General features: G+C 48.3%; 7 protein-coding genes across 7 annotated transcripts; 5 read left to right on the plus strand and 2 right to left on the minus strand.

Annotated features, from left to right (window-relative positions):
* Positions 1-436: 436 nt before the first annotated feature.
* EV420DRAFT_1259864 (major facilitator superfamily domain-containing protein) lies at positions 437-2,340 on the plus strand (the record flags this gene model as incomplete). The annotated part of the gene is made up of 12 exons (XM_060466976.1): positions 437-622; positions 681-703; positions 756-780; positions 830-885; positions 937-958; positions 1,013-1,180; positions 1,230-1,384; positions 1,433-1,623; positions 1,683-1,814; positions 1,865-1,973; positions 2,023-2,210; positions 2,261-2,340. The coding sequence occupies 12 exons, from the start codon at positions 437-439 to the stop codon at positions 2,338-2,340; spliced, it is 1,335 nt and encodes a 444-aa protein (XP_060338110.1).
* Positions 2,341-3,454: 1,114 nt separating this feature from the next.
* Positions 3,455-5,055, plus strand: EV420DRAFT_1501518 (uncharacterized protein). The gene is made up of 5 exons (XM_060471069.1): positions 3,455-3,923; positions 3,975-4,222; positions 4,279-4,549; positions 4,603-4,730; positions 4,779-5,055. The coding sequence occupies exons 1-5, from the start codon at positions 3,884-3,886 to the stop codon at positions 4,890-4,892; spliced, it is 801 nt and encodes a 266-aa protein (XP_060338111.1). The 5' UTR covers positions 3,455-3,883; the 3' UTR covers positions 4,893-5,055.
* A 187-nt stretch (positions 5,056-5,242) lies between these two features.
* On the plus strand, positions 5,243-6,246 carry EV420DRAFT_1758078 (uncharacterized protein; the record flags this gene model as incomplete). The annotated part of the gene is made up of 2 exons (XM_060480538.1): positions 5,243-6,082; positions 6,139-6,246. Exons 1-2 carry the CDS (start codon positions 5,285-5,287, stop codon positions 6,244-6,246), a joined length of 906 nt encoding a protein of 301 aa, XP_060338112.1. The 5' UTR covers positions 5,243-5,284.
* Positions 6,247-6,302: 56 nt separating this feature from the next.
* On the minus strand, positions 6,303-8,046 carry EV420DRAFT_1684500 (uncharacterized protein; the record flags this gene model as incomplete). Its single annotated transcript, XM_060479263.1, has 1 exon — positions 6,303-8,046. One exon carries the CDS (start codon positions 8,044-8,046, stop codon positions 6,328-6,330), a length of 1,719 nt encoding a protein of 572 aa, XP_060338113.1. The 3' UTR covers positions 6,303-6,327.
* Positions 8,047-8,111: 65 nt separating this feature from the next.
* EV420DRAFT_1501521 (uncharacterized protein) lies at positions 8,112-12,940 on the plus strand. Its single transcript, XM_060471070.1, is given in 13 exon segments — positions 8,112-8,648; positions 8,668-8,670; positions 8,701-8,848; positions 8,896-9,047; positions 9,098-9,158; positions 9,215-9,558; positions 9,609-9,768; positions 9,822-10,062; positions 10,110-11,265; positions 11,323-11,381; positions 11,431-11,999; positions 12,047-12,430; positions 12,489-12,940. The coding sequence occupies 13 exon segments, from the start codon at positions 8,312-8,314 to the stop codon at positions 12,826-12,828; spliced, it is 3,954 nt and encodes a 1,317-aa protein (XP_060338114.1). The 5' UTR covers positions 8,112-8,311; the 3' UTR covers positions 12,829-12,940.
* A 226-nt stretch (positions 12,941-13,166) lies between these two features.
* EV420DRAFT_430457 (uncharacterized protein) lies at positions 13,167-14,911 on the minus strand. Its single transcript, XM_060482076.1, has 9 exons — positions 14,594-14,911; positions 14,512-14,537; positions 14,407-14,461; positions 14,203-14,351; positions 14,067-14,146; positions 13,938-14,009; positions 13,579-13,881; positions 13,256-13,525; positions 13,167-13,202 (listed from the first exon to the last, which is right to left on the minus strand). The coding sequence occupies exons 1-8, from the start codon at positions 14,642-14,644 to the stop codon at positions 13,497-13,499; spliced, it is 765 nt and encodes a 254-aa protein (XP_060338115.1). The 5' UTR covers positions 14,645-14,911; the 3' UTR covers positions 13,167-13,202; positions 13,256-13,496.
* Positions 14,912-15,319: 408 nt separating this feature from the next.
* EV420DRAFT_1616643 (cytochrome P450 oxidoreductase OrdA-like protein) lies at positions 15,320-17,332 on the plus strand (the record flags this gene model as incomplete). Its single annotated transcript, XM_060475143.1, has 9 exons — positions 15,320-15,515; positions 15,575-15,707; positions 15,763-15,954; positions 16,012-16,163; positions 16,209-16,324; positions 16,376-16,582; positions 16,642-16,764; positions 16,816-17,009; positions 17,065-17,332. The coding sequence occupies 9 exons, from the start codon at positions 15,320-15,322 to the stop codon at positions 17,330-17,332; spliced, it is 1,581 nt and encodes a 526-aa protein (XP_060338116.1).
* Between the last annotated feature and the right edge of the window lie 45 nt (positions 17,333-17,377).

Here is a 17,377-nt window from a genome sequence, read left to right on the forward strand (position 1 = left end):
TCCCCGTTGCTCTAGCCCGAGTTTCTCGGTGGATTCCATCTTTCTCTTCATGAATGATAGTTACGTCAAGTCTTTTTTGCTATTAACTGACTGGAATATACTCCTCGCCACCCTCGGGCTTCAATGGATAAAGCCTTCAAGTTTGCAACAACGAAATGAAGACTTCGACTGCTCTATCCCCGTCTCCGTTTCATCTTTGCGTTCAAAATACGACGGCTCACCGCGGCAAGCACCTATTACCTGTATATATGCGTACTCCTGCCGGAACCGAGTCTAATGTGCCCCACCTTCCCTACCAATTGAGCTGCTGTCTCCAATGAAGAGTCCCTGATCGATGGATCTGCGCTTCTATTAGGCGGACTGGTGCAACTACGAATGCACCGACGACAGGATGGCACCATATAAAACTTGGCTGGTGCTCCTTCTCAAAACCACCATGTCCCGCCATTTGCCTCACACCCAAACGCTGTCAACTGATGAAATATCTGACGAAAGGACTTTGGACGAGACTCTGACTGGTCAGATCAAACCGGAAAATGATCGTGGATTCATCAAATCATCCGCTGGCTTGGAGGAAGATTATCCCGATGGCGGACTGAGGGCTTGGTTAGTTGTTGGAGGAGTGAGTCGCATTGCGTCGTTGATTTAATCAGTCAATAAAGACATTGGCCATATTTCAGATAATGTGCAGTTCCTTTTCGACGTCAGTGCCAGCAGTAATCGAGCCGCGTTTTAACGTATTTATATTTCATTAGGTTTGGGTTCGTGAACGCCTGGGGAGTGAGTCCGTTTCATAACATTTTATCGAATTTTGCACAACTTCAAACAGGTATTCCAAGCTTACTATGAAGAAAAGTTGCTGAAGGACTCTGATGCTTCCACTATGTGAATCTTCCTTTTGCCGCATTCAACCGCAACTGTCACTGACCCTGTTAGCGCATGGATTGGCTCCATTCAGGTAATCTCATCTCGATCTTCCCAGTCTAGTGCTGATACTTCTATGATTGATTAGTACGCCCTTGTCTTTATGCCGAGTGTAGTTACGGGCCGCATGTTCGATATTGGATGCTTCAAGGCACCACTACTATCAGCGAGTATCATACTTGTTCTGGCAACGTTTCTGATCGCGGAATGCACCCAATACTGGCATTTTCTCCTCTGCCAGGGCTTTGCCATCGGGGTTTGTTTTGTCTGTACTGTCCCTTCGTGTTTCTGAAATCGATTCTCAGCTTTCTTGTGGAATGGTATTTGGTCCGAGCGTGGGGATCATAGGGCATTGGTTCCGACACCGTAGAGGAATTGCAGTAGGGTTGATGTCTACTGGCGCATCGGTTGGTGGGACGGTATTCCCGGTAGTCGCTCGTCAGCTTATTGACACTGTTGGGTGTGTACCTATTCTGTATGGCTATCACGATGATATAACACTCCGCAGATTTCCATGGACAATAAGAATCATAGGATGCATCCTCATACTTGGTCTGGGAATTGCCAACTTGACAATGAAACGTCGACTTCCGCCTGTGAAAGCATCCGGAGGCATACTCAATCTAAAAGCTTTCAGGAGCACGCCATATACTATTTGGTGTTTGTCTGGTTTCGTTGCAATGCTGGGGCTGTATACAGGTGCGAGCGTTTCTTTTTGAGATTGCTGTCCCTCTTAATGTTTCGCTTGTGCCCAATAGTTCAGACCTACATTAGCGTTAGCGCTACCGCCTACGGTGTCTCGCCAGATGTGGCCTTTTACCTCGTCTCTATCGCTAATGCTAGCTCAGGAGTCGGACGAATCGTTGCGGGAATTTGTGTAGATCGATATGGTATCCTAACCGTTCTAGTATTCATGGAGCATCCTCTAACCTATCCACAGGTGCATTGAACTACTTTGGCCCCATGACGATTATAGCAGGCGCCGTCACCTATGCTTGGCCATTCGCGCGGAGCCTCGCTTCCATGATTGTCGTTGTGGTAATATACGGGTCCGTCTCCCTCCTCCGAGTGCTTTGTGAGACACTAATAGAGTGGTAGGTTCACAAGCGGGGCTTATATATCCTCAACTGTCAATCCTATCTACAGCTTTGGTGAGATCAGCGATGTGGGGAGGCGGACAGGGATGGCGTTCTCGATAGCATCTCTTGGAGCGGTTGCGGGTCCGCCTATTTCTGGGGCTATTAATACGGCGACGAGGGGTTTTGAGGCTATGGGCTATTACGCAGGTGAGATAATCGGAACGAACGAGATTTTGTCCTGACGGTGATTGTGATAGGAAGTACGATCATGCTTGCCGTGGTACTGTTGTATGTGGCCCGGTATCTTGCTACTGGGACGTTAAGAGGAAGGTTTTAATAGAATTAGATGTGTGGATGTGTAGAGTTTTGACTCGGACGCATGACTTGTCTGTCTCAGTTTGAATTTCGGCTCTGATCAGTCCTGATTCTGATTCTCATCTTTCGAGGACTGGCGAAGCTGATTTCTACTTGAAAAAAGGAGCTTGGGGTGGCAACGCCATGTCGTTGAATCCTCAAGAAGATAGCTATGTTTATTCGAATCAGTATCTCACAAGAGTGGAGTTCCCTGACAAACCAGACATGGAATCGACTGACGCAGAAACAGTTCTCTACTGGCCCCGCTAGGGACCGGTGGTAGTAGATACGGTTCTAAAAGAGATAATCGCGCGAAGGGAACGTTTCGAATGGGGGACGTATCAGCATCGAGTCTCAGGGAATGAATTAGATGTATTTTGAGATGAGTTGGATTTGCCTGAGGAGCAGCGGAGGGTGATTAATATTAGCGACAGGCAGGAAAATCTTTTTGGAACTACGTATACTGGACAGATACTTAGGATGTCATGATGTTCATTCCGTACATGCCAGTTTCTGAGATCTGAACTGGTCCCTTTTCTTACGAGTCAATTCTTTAGAGTGGCATTCAGGCTAAGATTGAATATTCTTGAATATTGAAATATCGAAGGTCGACGGCGTTTAACCGGCCCGAGTCTCGCGGGCATCCTTTCTCTCCCACACCACCGTGCTTAAAATTTTGCGTTAAGCTCAATTTGGGTGTCTTTGCTTGTGATAACCACGTCTGTATAGTACTGCATGGCCATCCTCGAGAACGTAGGTACATACCAGCTGGGTGGCCTGTGTTCGACTCATTTACGTCTACTAGCAATTACGCGGCGAATCTTGTCGGCGTAATCTGCGTGTTTGTTCCATCAGACTCGGACTTGCAGAGCAGCGGATATATCTTTCAGGGCAACGAACTAAACGATAATCGTTCAATGCGTTTTTATTTCATTGCTCGACTCGAGGAGACCGAAGTATGCGGCACACCAATTGTGGAACCATGGTATGTTCACTTCCTCTGTCCATGGCTGTTCCAACATACACAAATTTAACCGTTTGGCTAGTTGCATGTCTCGATAGTGGATGTGAACAAGTTCTCTTGGGCATTGTTAGATGGTGTTGATGTCGTCTGACAATCTTTGATCCATGCCTGTGGGTATATATTGTCCCTAAAATCCCCTTGAGAAGTGGGTCGCATAACGGCTTCCACGATCTTCCCTTGGCACCTTCCCTGCAGCCTCACTCACCGAAGGCATTGTAGAACCGGCAAGGAACTGGTTCTGATTCTGAGCTGCATGGTTAAGACCGGCACACAACTCTTGGATGCCTGTAAAGGGTTTCCAAACAAGTAAAAGACTAGCTCAAAGTTCATCGTCTTGTCAAACGGCCGGCGTTCGGAATGAATACACAAGATAAGTGTTTGGACGCCTCATTTTTAGAGCGGCAGAAGCAAAAGAGTAGATCTCATGATGCCGTTCAATTGTAGCCGGGAGTGCCTTATAAACAGTTCCCCCTTCCCCACCTCTCGCTCTACACTGCAATCCATGTTTAGTGTTCCGGGGATCGCTCTCATCACAGGAGCAGGTCCGTTCCACTCTGTTTGTTGGCCCGTTGGTTCTTCTAAGTTTTTCTCAGGTAGCGGCATCGGGAGAGCCACTGCTCTTGCGTTCGCTCGAGCCGGAGCTTCAGGTCTTCACCTTGTCGACATAAACCGTGCTCGCCTGGAACAAACCTCCAAGGATGTCGCGTCTATGGTGACGAACCCAGAATTCAAATCCCACATGTCGGAGGTGGATGTGACGAAGGAAGATCGAGTTGTCCAAATGGTTCATGACACTGTGAAGACGTTTGGAAGAATCGATTACGCTGCCAATATCGCCGGGGTGCGTGCTGAATTATAACCTAGGTCTCATGTCTGGGGCCCTCATGCGAATAACAGATAACCGAAAGTGTCCTCGGACCAACGGCTGATACATCGCTGGAGACTTATGATCGAGTAAACAATTTGAATGCTCGGGGTGTTTTCCTGTGCATGCGCGAACAACTCAAGGCCATGAGGTGGCAAGAACCCTTGGTTCGTATACCCGGACGGCCAGGCATGCGCGGATCCATCATCAATATGAGTAGCATCGCCGGTTGCATCGGGCTCAAGAATGTGACGAGCTATGTCGCGTCCAAACATGCTGTCGTGGGGATGACCAAAGCCGCTGGTTCGTCGTTTGTTTCTGTTTCTTTTTTTCTTGGTGTCAATGACGGAGATTAGCTCTCAACCACAGTATAGATGGCATTCGAGTCAACGCTGTGTGTCCAGGATATGTGGATACACCCTTGTTGCAAAATGTAAGGGAATACGTGGATTTTTCCATGCTGGAAAAGATGACCCCGATGAATGTGAGTCTAGTTTGTCATACTGCATTCATCATCCTCACGAGGTTTCAGAGGCTTGGTTTGCCGGAGGAGGTTGCGGATGTTGTCGTATTCATAGCTAGTGAGCGAGCGAGTTATGTAACGGGGCACTCATTTGTTGTAGATGGAGGATTCAGTATTGCATAAGGTTCATCTTGTTATGTGGCAAGCTTTTCTTTGTTCACATCTCTAACGAAATTCATGGCTAGTTTGTCCTTGCACCTTATCTACAAATAACCTAGCTTTGTGCTGATCGAGATTCGAGAAAGCAGATCGAAGTTTTAATGAGAATACTCCCGGTCTTCTTGCCACCTATTATCGTCCTCTTCAAAATTATTTTCTCGGTTCTGATTCACCATCTCCACATCGGAGGATGGTTTTGAACAGTGAAGTTCAGAAACAAAGGACTTTAATGTCAACGACACTGCCGTACAACACCACGGCTCCGAACACTCCAGTGAACAGGGGCCATCATGATGAATCAGAAGGGTAGCATTTTGTCACTGAATCTCTATCTAAGGGGTCTGACCACTACAGTGATGGACGTTAACATTATCCCATACGAGATCGTCAAGGCTTCCATCGCTACTGCCAAATCAGCTGGAAAACTCGAAACTGGCGAATACAATACCAATGCGCATTCCTACGAATCCATCCAATCTGTTATCCCGCGATCCCCAGACAGCATACTCATCCATCGCATGCCCGATATGACTGTCGAGCATCTGACAAATTGGGTGGACCTAATCATGACTACTCGACGCGAAGACCCCGCAAACGTACATGTATTCCACCTTCCTCCAGTCTTAGTATCCGAGATCCTTGCAGCAGCCAATGTATGGGTGTTCAGGAAACGAGAACCACCAGAAATGGACGAGCTCGTTTCTATGTTCCCGCGCTTCACCGTAGCTGGTATCCCCACCTCGTCCGTGTTCGCGGCCAAGGAGTACTTTCTCCGGCTCGACTTTTGTAGTGCCAAAGATAGCGAGGCATCAAATTCAAGTGTGGATGACGTAGCTGGGATAAACGAGATGCTCTACAAATCCCGTAGGGCGTGTCGAGCGCTGGCAGATGAGCTCGAGAGGCGGAAAGGTCAGCCGGTGAACTTGTTTCTCCTCCCGTTCAATCACGATATCGATCCTGCGCGTGAATACCGCGTGTTTGTCCCGCCATCTGAGTCTGTCTTGCTCGTTTCTGCTATATCGCAGTACAGATGGCACAAGCCGTTTTACGAGACAGATCGGAGTGCTGCGATGTGTCGTGCTAGAGAGGTGTATGAAGGGGCTATACAGATATCGGAAGCGATTTTTGAGCATGCTGAGACACTGCCCCAGCAAGTTCGAGATACGATGCGAAGGGAGAGGCTTGTGTTTGATGTGTTCCAGACGAGTAGTGGGGAGGTGCAGCTTATGGAGATCAACCCCTTTGGTGCTATGAGCGGCTGTGGAACGAGCTTGTTCCATTGGATCAGAGACGCGAAATTGTTGTACGGAGAATGTAGCAAAGTAGAAGTTCGCTTGTGTATGGAATAAACGACCTTGAATCCTCGATTACATTAACGTACATTAAGAAGTTACAGGTCCTACCAGAGCCATGCAGCTCTCCCCTGCTGTCTCAATCCGTTCATCCTTTCCAGCGTGTTCTCATTGAAATCTCCTCCATCACGTCTTCCAATAACGATTTCCTTCAAGCCTGACCGAGCTTCAAGTATATCCATCACCATATTCTCCTCTACCGGATTATGCGCGCGCCATATAAGCTTTATGGACTGCAACTTGGGCAAAACGTTGTCCTCATAAAGATATTGCAACAGCGACTTGGTTACTACCTGAGGATCCGCTTCGTTAGAAGCCCTCCGCTCGATGATGGATAAGTGCATCAAATGTGGCAACTCGGTCAGTAATAAAATGACCTGTGCACCCGAAAGAAGGTACACGTTGTTCAGTCTGAGGTCGCGGGTGGATGATATTCCCGACGCAAGACAGTGTACGTCGCTGAAGCGGGGTGCAGGACTTCTCTCATTATAGACAAAATCATCGGTGTCGATGAGCTCGAGAATGGAGAGGTTAGGAAACAAGAATGAATTCGTGAGATTGAACGGTCCGTCGCATTCCTTGAGAGTAAGAACTGTCGGGGATGTCAGCTCGTGTAGACCTCTGGATGCTTCAAATCTACAGCGCGACAATGTCACGCGTTTGACGCCGGAAAAAACCGCCAGAATTGCGATATCATTCAGATTGCATAACTGTAGCGTTTCAATCTGTTTCCAGGGAAGATGCAGATCCTTGTGGCTGTCATAGCGACTAAGGCGTAGTTCTCGAAGATTGCTGTAGTTGAATGTATCTTCGAATAAGCTGGTTCCCCTGTCCCGGAAATCAGACGGAGAACCAGAGATCTCCAGCTGCTCCAGCTGTGAGAATGGTAGAGGAGGGTAGTCAGAAAGATGGCGGCATTCAACGTCTAAACAAAGACGCCTGAGCCTCTGCGAGTCTACTAATGTATCTTCTAACTCGCCAAAGCCAAGCAGCTCGTCCAGGGAGTCGAAATCCAGTGGCTCGTCATCACGATAACGACCACAATAGCAGTCATGATCAAACTCCGTATCATAAACCGCAGAAATGGATATGGAGAGGGGAAGGGGCTTAGACCGCTCATTGAACAAGAGGATGAGATTCGCGGTGGCAGAGGAGAGTGATGGACGGCAGGCGAAAACGTAGGAATGGGTCCATAACTTTGGAGTGGATAGACAAATGGATCGCCAGTAGTAGCATACGGACGCCAAGTACACGGGTGTGTTGCCATACAGGGTTATGTTCTTCTCGTCTTTCCAATAGTACGGTATTTGATCTTGAAATGATATAAGGCCAAGTTCTGAGCACGCCTCTTCGAAGATGGTGAGCAGAATCTCCACTGGTAGGCATCTGACTGGCGCCAGCATACTTTGGTAGGAAGAAGCATAGCGGGAGAGGTTGCGGTGGTCAGTTTTAAGGTTATCCAGAGCAGCCTCAAGGTGCTGTATATCGTTTTCCCAGATGGCAAGCTGGGAATGCATGGTGGAGATTGTGCTGGAGTAACTCGTGGCGTCTGAGAGGGTGTAAACCTGTTGTCCGGTACGCAGGGCCGTCCATACCGGTGGCGGGAAGCTATCACGATATTCGCATTGATTGATTGGGTAACCGCAATGGTTGCAAGGAATGACTGAAGAACTGAGTATCTCTACCATGTTGCGAAGGATTGGGAAGCCAACAGACTTCGGATTCGGATTCTCGGAAGCGTGGGGTTTCATCCACGTGCGTTCCATGCACGTGCTACCTTTCCGAATCAGGAGGACTCTAGCGGACCCGATGACGCATCATGCGAACGTTCCTTAAGCTTCCTTTCCGTTATCCTTATCGCTCGTTGTCTTCACCGTTCCACTTGACGTATACCACTGCCAGCGCACGGAACTGCAGATTCGTCTTCGTCGTCTGTGCTCAAGCGCACAGCGATATCTGGATTGCTCGATCTTTTGAAAGGTCTCCTCAAGAGACTTTTCTGGGTCGTTCTGTCCACTTCTCTTCTGGTATATGACCTTGCTCCATGTTCATTTCTCTCTACGCAACCAGCAAGCTTTCCAGCGCCTGCTCGATGCCAGCAGCGACCGGTCAGTTGGCATCAGCACCAGCAGTAGTGGTGGAAAGTCATGGTCGAAGGGAGGCGCCGTCGGAATGGCTATTGCGGCAGAGATCAACGGACGCGATAGGCTAGGACGAACGGTTCTCCACCTCGCTTGCTCGTCGATAGATACCTTGGAATATGTGCGATTGCTTCTTCGCCATCTTGCTGTCAACGTCAACGTACAGGATCTGGAGAGCAATTGGACTCCCCTACATAGGGCCTTATTTCACGGGAACTTGGGCGCTGCGTATGTTACTTCACAAAATCTCGCGGTGAACCTTGCTGATATCACATAGCCTTTTGTTGCTCCAACGTTCGGACATTGACATCTCGCTGAAGGACTTCGAGGGCTATACCGCGTTTGAGTTGTACAACTCGACGGTAGAGGGCACAAAACCGTCTGTCAATGTTTCTGGTGCCGAGCCGTACATGTGGGGCGCAAACAGGTATCTGGCTCAGAATACATACGTTACTCAGGCTGACTTTGTAACAGGAACGCTACTCTCGGTCTTGGCGATGGTGACGATCGTACATACCCAGACCAGGTGGTCATTCCTCGCAGAGACTCTTCCGATAGCTCCAATATCTACACCAGGTTCTTTCCACTACAAGTTCGCCAGGTCCAGACTTCCAAACTACATACTGGTGTGTGTTTCCGTTTCTATTCTTCTTCGTATTTTTACCTTAAATGCTAGTCATCGTTACATGTGAGAAGAAGGCAAATTTAAGACTTTGTGGATTCGGAAGCGGAGGACGGTCAGGGTGGTCATTTCGGTGCTAGTGACTCACCTATTGACGAAAAGTCTCTGTAGGCTCGGGCCCGGACAACATACCCAGTACAGCTTGACTCAGCTATCACAGCTCAATCAGACTATAGTTTCTGTCGCGCTGGGGCAAGATCACACTTTGGCTCTCACCGACACCGGCGAAGTTCTCAGCTGGGGACTGAATCGGTTTGCACAGCTAGGTTACATTGTCGAAACAAGTTCGATCGCTAGCATTGGTCGGATTGAAGAGCCTATTCAGTCGACACCGAAGAAAATTGTCGGTCAACTCAAGAAAGAATTTGTCAGGGGTGTTGCCGCGAGCAAGACTTCGTCTGCTTGCTGGACCGCGACGGAGGTCTTTACATGGGGCACAAATAACGGACAATTAGGTGCGCTTCATCGTTTTGTGCATGGCTCATTTCTAACATAGTGCGATCAGGTTACGATAAATCAGCTCAACCCGTACAAGTTCTGCCTCGGAAAGTCACCAAAATCACCAGGCCCGTCACGTCTGTATGTCTCACGGACGCCGCCATGATCTGCCTTCTTGTGACGCAAGAAGTCATTTGTGTATGGAGTGACCGGAGCTTCAAGATCAAGTCAGTCTTCTATGTACGGTTATCATATTCTGAACACCGACATTTGACAACAGCTTCCCGGCGCATGGTTTCCCCCAGCAAATACAGCCCTACCGACCTCCTCAGGCTATCAAGGGAGCCCACGTTTCCAAAATAATTAACTGCGATGATACAGTGGCCGCCTTGTCTTCAAATGGAGAGATCTTCCTACTTGTGATCCCGATACCAACCGAAGCAGAAGGATCCCCTCCATCTTCCAAAGCCTTTGTACCGCAACCGGCATGGACCTTGAAGAAGCAGCTCAGCGCAGCCAAAGTTTGTTCTTCCCATATTTACTTTGGGTTCGACTGATGCCCTGCCAGGACGTGGCCGTAGGCAGTGACGGCATGATCATAGTCTGCACTGAGTCTGGCCATGTATTCGTGCGCGCTCGCAAAGGTGGAAACACCGGTTCCCAGGGTTCTGGGAAGATTTTCAAGTACCAGCTTGTTCCTTACATCCAGCGAGTAGTTGGAGTGTGTGCGAATAGCTCCGGTGCCTTTGGCGCCATGCGAGTCGATTACAAACCCGATCCCATCTCGGTACACGGGCACGGCATAGCAGAGGATTTGGCAGAAATTCTACTTTTGCTCGCTGCGCAGCCCAATACAAGCAGGCTACAGGCCTCGTCTCCAACACCCGCGGTCGGCATGCATCTCGCTCATGAAGACGAGGATGAGGTTGATGACTGCATCGAGGAAGACCTGTCTAAGCTATACTGTCTTTCAGATGTCATACGTCGCCAGATGGACTCGCATGCCTCGGAAGGAGAACTAATAACGCAAGGTGCCGATATCTTGATTTCCACCGACGAGGCCCATCACACTTTCTCCGCTCATCGTGTCATCCTCAGCGCACGTTCGTCGGTCCTTCTTTCGCTTCTCCAGAATCCTCGCACCATTCGAGATGACTCGCAAATTTCCGTTCGTTACACTCATACCTCCGGTCACCATCGGCTTATGTTTTTTCACTGTCTTCCTATGTCTGTCTTGATACTTCTTGACTATCTGTATTCCGACCATCTACTGTCAGTTTGGGATAGGCGCCTGTCTTTCGGTTCTCATCTGGATTCGGCACGCATTAAATCAGATTTGCAAGTTTTGGCTAAACTATTACATCTTCCTTCACTTTTGAAGGCAATCCAGTCGCCTGTAAAGGTGATTCCAGAACCAACGATGATCCGGGATATGACAAGCCTGTTCAGTAATGCACAAATTATGTCCAAGGAGCCTGATTCCCCCCAGTACCCAGACGTTGTATTGCAGTTCCAGGACAAGGACGTTTTCTGCCATTCTACTCTTCTGCGGGCTAGAACCGTTTTCTTTGCCGATTTCTTTACTGAAGAAGATTGGACCAGGAACCGGAGGGACAGGACTGGCCGAGTGCATGTCAACATGAAGCATATGAAGTGGCATGTGATGCAATATGTTTTGAGGTTTGTATGTTGTGGAGAAGATGTTGAGATGTTCGAGACGTTGGGTGAGTTTTTCTCTATTCGGAAATCACGAGTTTGACTGCTAAGAATCATAATTATAGAGTTTGCGCATTCTGTTGAGTCCGTTCTGGAGTTCATGTTTGAAGTCATGGCCGCCGCGGTCAGTTGCCTTCTAATCCTTACCGCGCCTGCACTCACCCTGTGTTCAGGCCGAGCTACATCTTGATCGGCTGTTACTCATTTCATCATCCATTATATTAAACTTCTTAAACATCCAAAACGCTTGTTATATACTTTCGGAGGCCACCCACTACTCTGCGAAGGATCTGATCAATGCCGTCCAGGGTTATATCGCCGTCAATTTGGAGAGTTTTCTAGAAAGTCGAATGCTCGACGTTCTGTCACCCGCTTTGGTCAAGCAGCTCTCTTGTTTTGTTCAAGAAAGGCAGATAACAAAATCGCCTATCACGCGACGTAATTACTTGGGCAAGCTCGCTATGGAGAGACATGCGGAATGGTTGTCCCTTCAAGATTTCCCTTCCCCAATTGTCAGATCAAACAAACAGTTGATGCGTCGGGATTCGGTTAGACTATCGCCAAGCAGTAAAGTCCAGCACTCTTCTGTCAGGGCTACCTCGTTGGCAGTCAAGCCTCAGGGTCTCCCTGCTTCCACCGGAAACGACGATATCTTCGCCATGGATGATGTTGATCCAATCTCCACTGCGAACTTGGATCAACCTAACCCTTCCGCTCCCTGGAAATCTACCTCGGTGGCTCGGTATGTTTCTTCATTTCCAGAATCTTCCGGTACTCATCAATACTTAGTGTGGACATGCGAGCTGTCATGGCGGAGGCTGCCAGAGAGGTTCCTGCGAGATCCATCGTACCTCGTAATCTACCTAATGCCGACGATCCATCTCGCAGGCAGGTGTCCCTGCATAAAATATCCGAAGGTAGTAGTTCCTCACCGTCATTACGGAGGATACCCCCGAACGCAACTGGATCTCCATCTCGCATCGACACACCTAATAAATTTCCCAAGCTTTCTTCGTCGCCTGTGTCTACCCCGAAGGCACCATCGGCCTCAATTATCAAGCCATTTGTAGCAACCGGGTCATCCAGTACTTTACCGGGGCTTGGGCCCGTGATTTCCCCCCAGCGACAACCTTCTTCAGCCAAGCCCAAGCACGTTGGTAGGAACGTGTCGTCGTATGTCTTATTATTTGTTTGTCCCTATATTCTGATTTTCTAACGCTGTCTCCGACAGAGGAAAAGCATGGACATCTCCTTCGCAGCTTGACATTCCGACTCCTTCCGTGTCTGGCATGTCCTTTTCCGAGATTCAACAGTCGCAGCAGGAGAGCAGTGTTCTTGGAAAGGCTCGTCGATCGCTACTCGAAATCCAAATGGAAGAACAGGCTCGTAGGGAGGAAGAAGCATTTATGAAATGGTGGGTAGAGGAGGAGGAGAGAGTGAAGCGAGAAGCTGAAGCGACAGCAGAGGCGTTGAAGGCTTCCACTAGGAAAAATAAAAGGGGAGGTGGAAGGGCCGGGAGGAGTGTTGGTGGGCCTCGTAAGAAGGGTGGAGTCGCCCCTTCTAACTCATGATAGACCTATAGATATGCTACTGACCTATGTTATATTGCTATGTATTGTTTATGTTATATTATCTCCTTTGTATGTTATATTAAAAACATCCAGGCAATACCACTTTTTGGCAAATCCCTTGCATCCCAAGTTTGGGACGATACAACATTGATAGTAAGTACCTAAGACATGAAGACATATTCGCACATAATTTTAGATACCCGAAATACAAAATAGATATGTAGCCAACTATAGACAAGGCCTTAACGCTTCGATGTTCCTAGGGTGCAGACTGCCACAGGCTGTCTGTCAGACCTCATATACTATAGATGAATCTGAGACGAATGACTCACCATCGTTATTTTCGACTCCGGATGACCATCATTAGTGCGAGACTACCGAATTGATGAGGACCCTTAACGTGATAAACAAAAATGAACGGACGTACTCCTCCGACCGTCTTGGAATCTCGGTCATTCTCCGTAGTACCAGAAGACCCCAGTCCCAATTCCGGATGACCGTGTGCGCCAACAAAAGACAAACTGATGGAGTCTTGATTCGAGAAATTGGGCATAGAGTTGATGATAGTCGCATTGCCAATTGCACGGATCGTTTCCCTGGAGTTCAATCTGTTGAATGGACAGAATTAGGGTCAAAACAAGGGCTGCGAACGGTTGATTTCAGAATGCTCACGTCGCAAGGAGGGAATTCAGGTACACTGAAACAGAACAAGAGGTGAGGTGGTTAAGGTTGGAACTGGAGGCCGCGTACCTCTGCATACAATGATATAGAACAACATATAAATATATGTATCGGGGTATACGATGTTGAATACGAGTGTGAGGATTGCGCATAATCCGCAGATGCCGCCTGTGTTGAGAGTAAAGAGGATGAGGCGGTTGATCATGGAGTTGGTCTTGCGATATCCGGTTCTTTGTTTGCGCAGAAGGTATACTAGCACCACGGCTATTATAGCGTCCGATGCAGCGCTCAGGACATTGAGAGCATGCATATAAGGATGTAGCGGAATCAACTGTGCGAACTCATTATAGTCAGCCGTCATTCCGTAAAAAACTATTAGTACATGATAATCAGTATCGGGATGGAATCTCCGAGCGAACATCACGTACCCATCGTTGAAACAAAAGAGGCGAAGCACACAATATATGTGCCCCCAGTCAACCAGATATTCCCGTTGCTGACTGATGATTGTTTTGCATGAGATTTCTGTTTGGAATTCGAGAGGGAAGAGCACTCACGACGCCAAATTCGCCAGCAGAAGAAAGTTTGGGCAAGTAAAGCAATTATGCCAGTTAAGAACATCATTGGAAGGAGCGTGCTGTATTGTATGAATCAATATAAGTTTATTCGCGGACAAGATACAACCGGACTCACGGTTGTAAAGCAGATAGATAGGCAGGATTCGCGAAATTTGTGACAAGGTATGTGTACACCAATTGGCTAATGAGCCCTTGATTTGCGGTGTCCGCACACCAGGTCACGGCAACTAGGTACTTTAGCCATCGCGAGTCTGCGGGGTACGTCTGCGTGTTCTTCGCGTCAGTCCTCTGCATATAAAGAAGCGGGGGATCGACGTACAGTATAATAAAAATACATCTGGACCGTTCCAGCGCCCCAAAGGCCCATAGCAAACCTTCTCAATCATCAGCACCCGTAGAACTAGATTTTGCAAGATAGACTGACAGGGCACTTAAATACAACATACCCATCTAAGGTCGCCGGGTCAGAAAATCTCACCCTACGTGAGAGAGTATTTAGAACATACCGTATTATCCAGAGCCGGCAAGGCGGTTGCAGAAGAGCTGGCGTTCGACATGTCAGGGAATATTTACAGCAACACGCGCAGCGAACGCTCTGAGTCGCGACGGGCCTCGTCGCAGATACAGTGGAAGGAGAGGGCGGTAAAACAAACCGGGAATGACTCGTGAGACGTTCCTATTATAATGGAATATTAATGATACATATGATGGACTTCTTCCCTGAACCCCATCGTTTCTGATGTCAGGCTCGGCATGAGAATCGATGTCGGAGCTATCAGGAGATTTCGAGTAAGCGTAACTATATCCGACTGCGACGGTGGGTATTGCCGAATTGGAAAAAAAATAGTCGATATAACGCTGGAGGTCCCGGTTTGGCTAGCACTAGTCCTATTGGACCCTGGATTCATTGATGGACCGCCCTAGGAGATGTCAGAAATGGGACCATAAGGTGGGTGGAAGGTCGAGTCCAGTGTTGTATTGGCCCTTTGAAGGAAAAGGTTTGGCCCTAATGAAAAGTCGAAAGAAAATTTCGATCGTGGCGGTAGTGGTTAACGTAGGTCAACATGACAGTTCAATCTGATCGGGCATTCAATGTTTCCTGATCTAGAACACAAGCGGACGTATTCCATAACTCTTTCGATTGAAATCACGGCACCAAATGTCCACTTCGTACCTTCAAATATACCCATCCCCCCAATCATTCGGGGGTTTCCGCCTGTCTTTGCTTTGCGATGGACGTTACTATCGGCACCTTCGTTGGCGTGCTGGCCTTCCTCTACGCTTTGACCAAACTATATTCCATATTTCAAACTAAGCCTTCCCTACCTCCAGGGCCCCCTCGAAAGCCAATAATTGGTAACCTATTCGATCTCCCAAAACCTGGCGAATACGAATACAAACATTGGGCAAAGCACCATAAAGCCTACGGTATGTAAACCTTTCCTGGCAGATCTCAGCATTCAACGTATCTTCTTCTTTACGTTCAGGTCCCATAAGCTCACTGTCAATATTGGGACAACGCATCATCATTCTCAACGATATGCAAACTGCGATCGACTTACTGGAGAAGCGGTCATCCATTTATTCTGACCGTTTCTCGTCCATCTTTGGAGGCATCATGTAACGCCCATCACCACACTGGCCGATCTTTTTGAATTTTCATTTAACCAAACAGGTGTGGGTGGAGAGCATCCATCGCGATGTCTCCGAACGGGCATCGGTTTCGCGCCATCCGGAAAACTCTTCATCAGACTATAGGCACCAAAAACTCCTTGCAGCAGTTTACTTCTCTGCAGACAACGGAGATTAGGCGCTTACTGACAAAGATACTGAAGAACCCCGATCAACTTGAGTATTATATTCGCAAGTCAGAGTCCCTGACCTTTGGCTGTGTATTACGGAAATCTTGATACAAGTCCTGCAGAGCGACGGGAGCTATCATTCTCTCTATCAGTCATGGATATTCAATCAATAGAGATACCCCGGATCCCTTCGTTACCCTTGCGGATGAGTGTATGGCGGAGGCCTCCATCGCCTTTCAGCCCGGAGTATGGATGGTCGACGTCATTCCTTTCCGTAAGTGTTTAGATTCTTCATGAACGTTCCTCATCCCTTCTCCAGTACGTTACCTGCCAGACTGGTTCCCTGGTACCGGATTTAAGCAAGTGGCCAAGAAATATCTGGCCCGGTGCACCGAACTGGTCGAACGACCGCATGCCTTTGTAAAGCAGCAAATGGTAAATCAGTTTCTTGTCGTAAAATACGTTCGAAGCATTTACCGTCAACAGGAGCGTGGCGTATCCAAACCCTCATACACGGAGACGATGCTTAAACTCCACGGAAAATCATTGGCCTCCGAACAAGAAGATCTCATCAAGTGGGGCGCAGCAGCGTTGTATGGCGCCGGATCAGACACAACTGTGTCTGTAACGTACAGCTTTGTCCTATTAATGATCTTATACCCCCATGTCCAGACGAAAGCCCAAGAAGAACTGGTAAGCATTTACGTTACCTTCAACGATTAGGGCATCCGAGCTTATAGTGATGCTGTCAGGATCGCGTCGTCGGTGAAGACAGACTGCCGTCATACGAAGACCGCGACAATCTCCCATACATCAATGCACTCGTCCATGAAGCACTGCGCTTTAACCCAGTCCTCCCTATGTGTGTTCCCCATGTAAGCACAGCATTCCAAGATGCGGATCTTTTGACATCAACACGGTGATAGGTTCCGTCCCAAGATGACATTTATCAAGGATACTTAATCCCGAAAGGCGCTGTCATCATGCCAAATCTCCACCATATGGCCAGAGATCCGGCTACGTATCATAACCCAGACGCGTTTGAACCACAGAGGTTCCTCGGCTGGGACGGTCGCGACCCAGAACCAGACATAGATATCGCGTTTGGCTTTGGACGACGGTAAACCTCCCTCTTGCCTCTCTATCTGATTGCAAACCCTGACGTTCACTCTTAGTATATGCCCAGGGAATGTTCTCGCTGACCAAACTCTCTTTCTCGCTTTCGCCATGATCCTATCAGTATTGAACATCAAGGCAGACGAGAATAGCGGCGTCGAGCTGAAGGACGAGTGGACAGCTGGGCTGATCAGTCGACCAAAGCCCTTCCCGTGCAAGATCTCACCGCGGTCCGAGAAGGCTTTGGCGCTCATTATGAGCTTTGAGGAGGAACCAGCGAATAAGCAAAAGAGCGACGCTGATGCCCTTGGAACGGTAAGTTGGTAGTATGTAGCTGTAATTGTGTCATTATGAACGGGTTCTGTGGGTCTG

The sequence above is a fragment of the Desarmillaria tabescens genome (assembly GCF_030435595.1).
Source record: "Desarmillaria tabescens strain CCBAS 213 chromosome Unknown EV420scaffold_2, whole genome shotgun sequence".
NCBI lineage: Eukaryota > Fungi > Basidiomycota > Agaricomycetes > Agaricales > Physalacriaceae > Desarmillaria > Desarmillaria tabescens.

Bases quoted from the DNA above. Each gene is read 5' to 3' on its own strand.
- EV420DRAFT_1501518 (XM_060471069.1), top strand. From the start codon at position 3,884: ATGTTTAGTGTTCCGGGGATCGCTCTCATCACAGGAGCAG. The intron at 4,223-4,278 runs GTGCGTGCTGAA...TGCGAATAACAG, and splicing joins ACGCTGCCAATATCGCCGGG to ATAACCGAAAGTGTCCTCGG. The intron at 4,550-4,602 runs GTTCGTCGTTTG...GACGGAGATTAG, and splicing joins GGGGATGACCAAAGCCGCTG to CTCTCAACCACAGTATAGAT.
- EV420DRAFT_1501521 (XM_060471070.1), top strand. From the start codon at position 8,312: ATGACCTTGCTCCATGTTCATTTCTCTCTACGCAACCAGCAAGCTTTC. The intron at 9,048-9,097 runs GTGTGTGTTTCC...CTTAAATGCTAG, and splicing joins GACTTCCAAACTACATACTG to TCATCGTTACATGTGAGAAG. The intron at 11,266-11,322 runs GTGAGTTTTTCT...TCATAATTATAG, and splicing joins TGAGATGTTCGAGACGTTGG to AGTTTGCGCATTCTGTTGAG.
- EV420DRAFT_430457 (XM_060482076.1), bottom strand. From the start codon at position 14,644: ATGTCGAACGCCAGCTCTTCTGCAACCGCCTTGCCGGCTCTGGATAAT. The intron at 14,538-14,593 runs GTATGTTCTAAA...CGGCGACCTTAG, and splicing joins TGCCGGCTCTGGATAATACG to ATGGGTATGTTGTATTTAAG. The intron at 14,147-14,202 runs GTGAGTCCGGTT...CATACAATACAG, and splicing joins TATCTATCTGCTTTACAACC to CACGCTCCTTCCAATGATGT.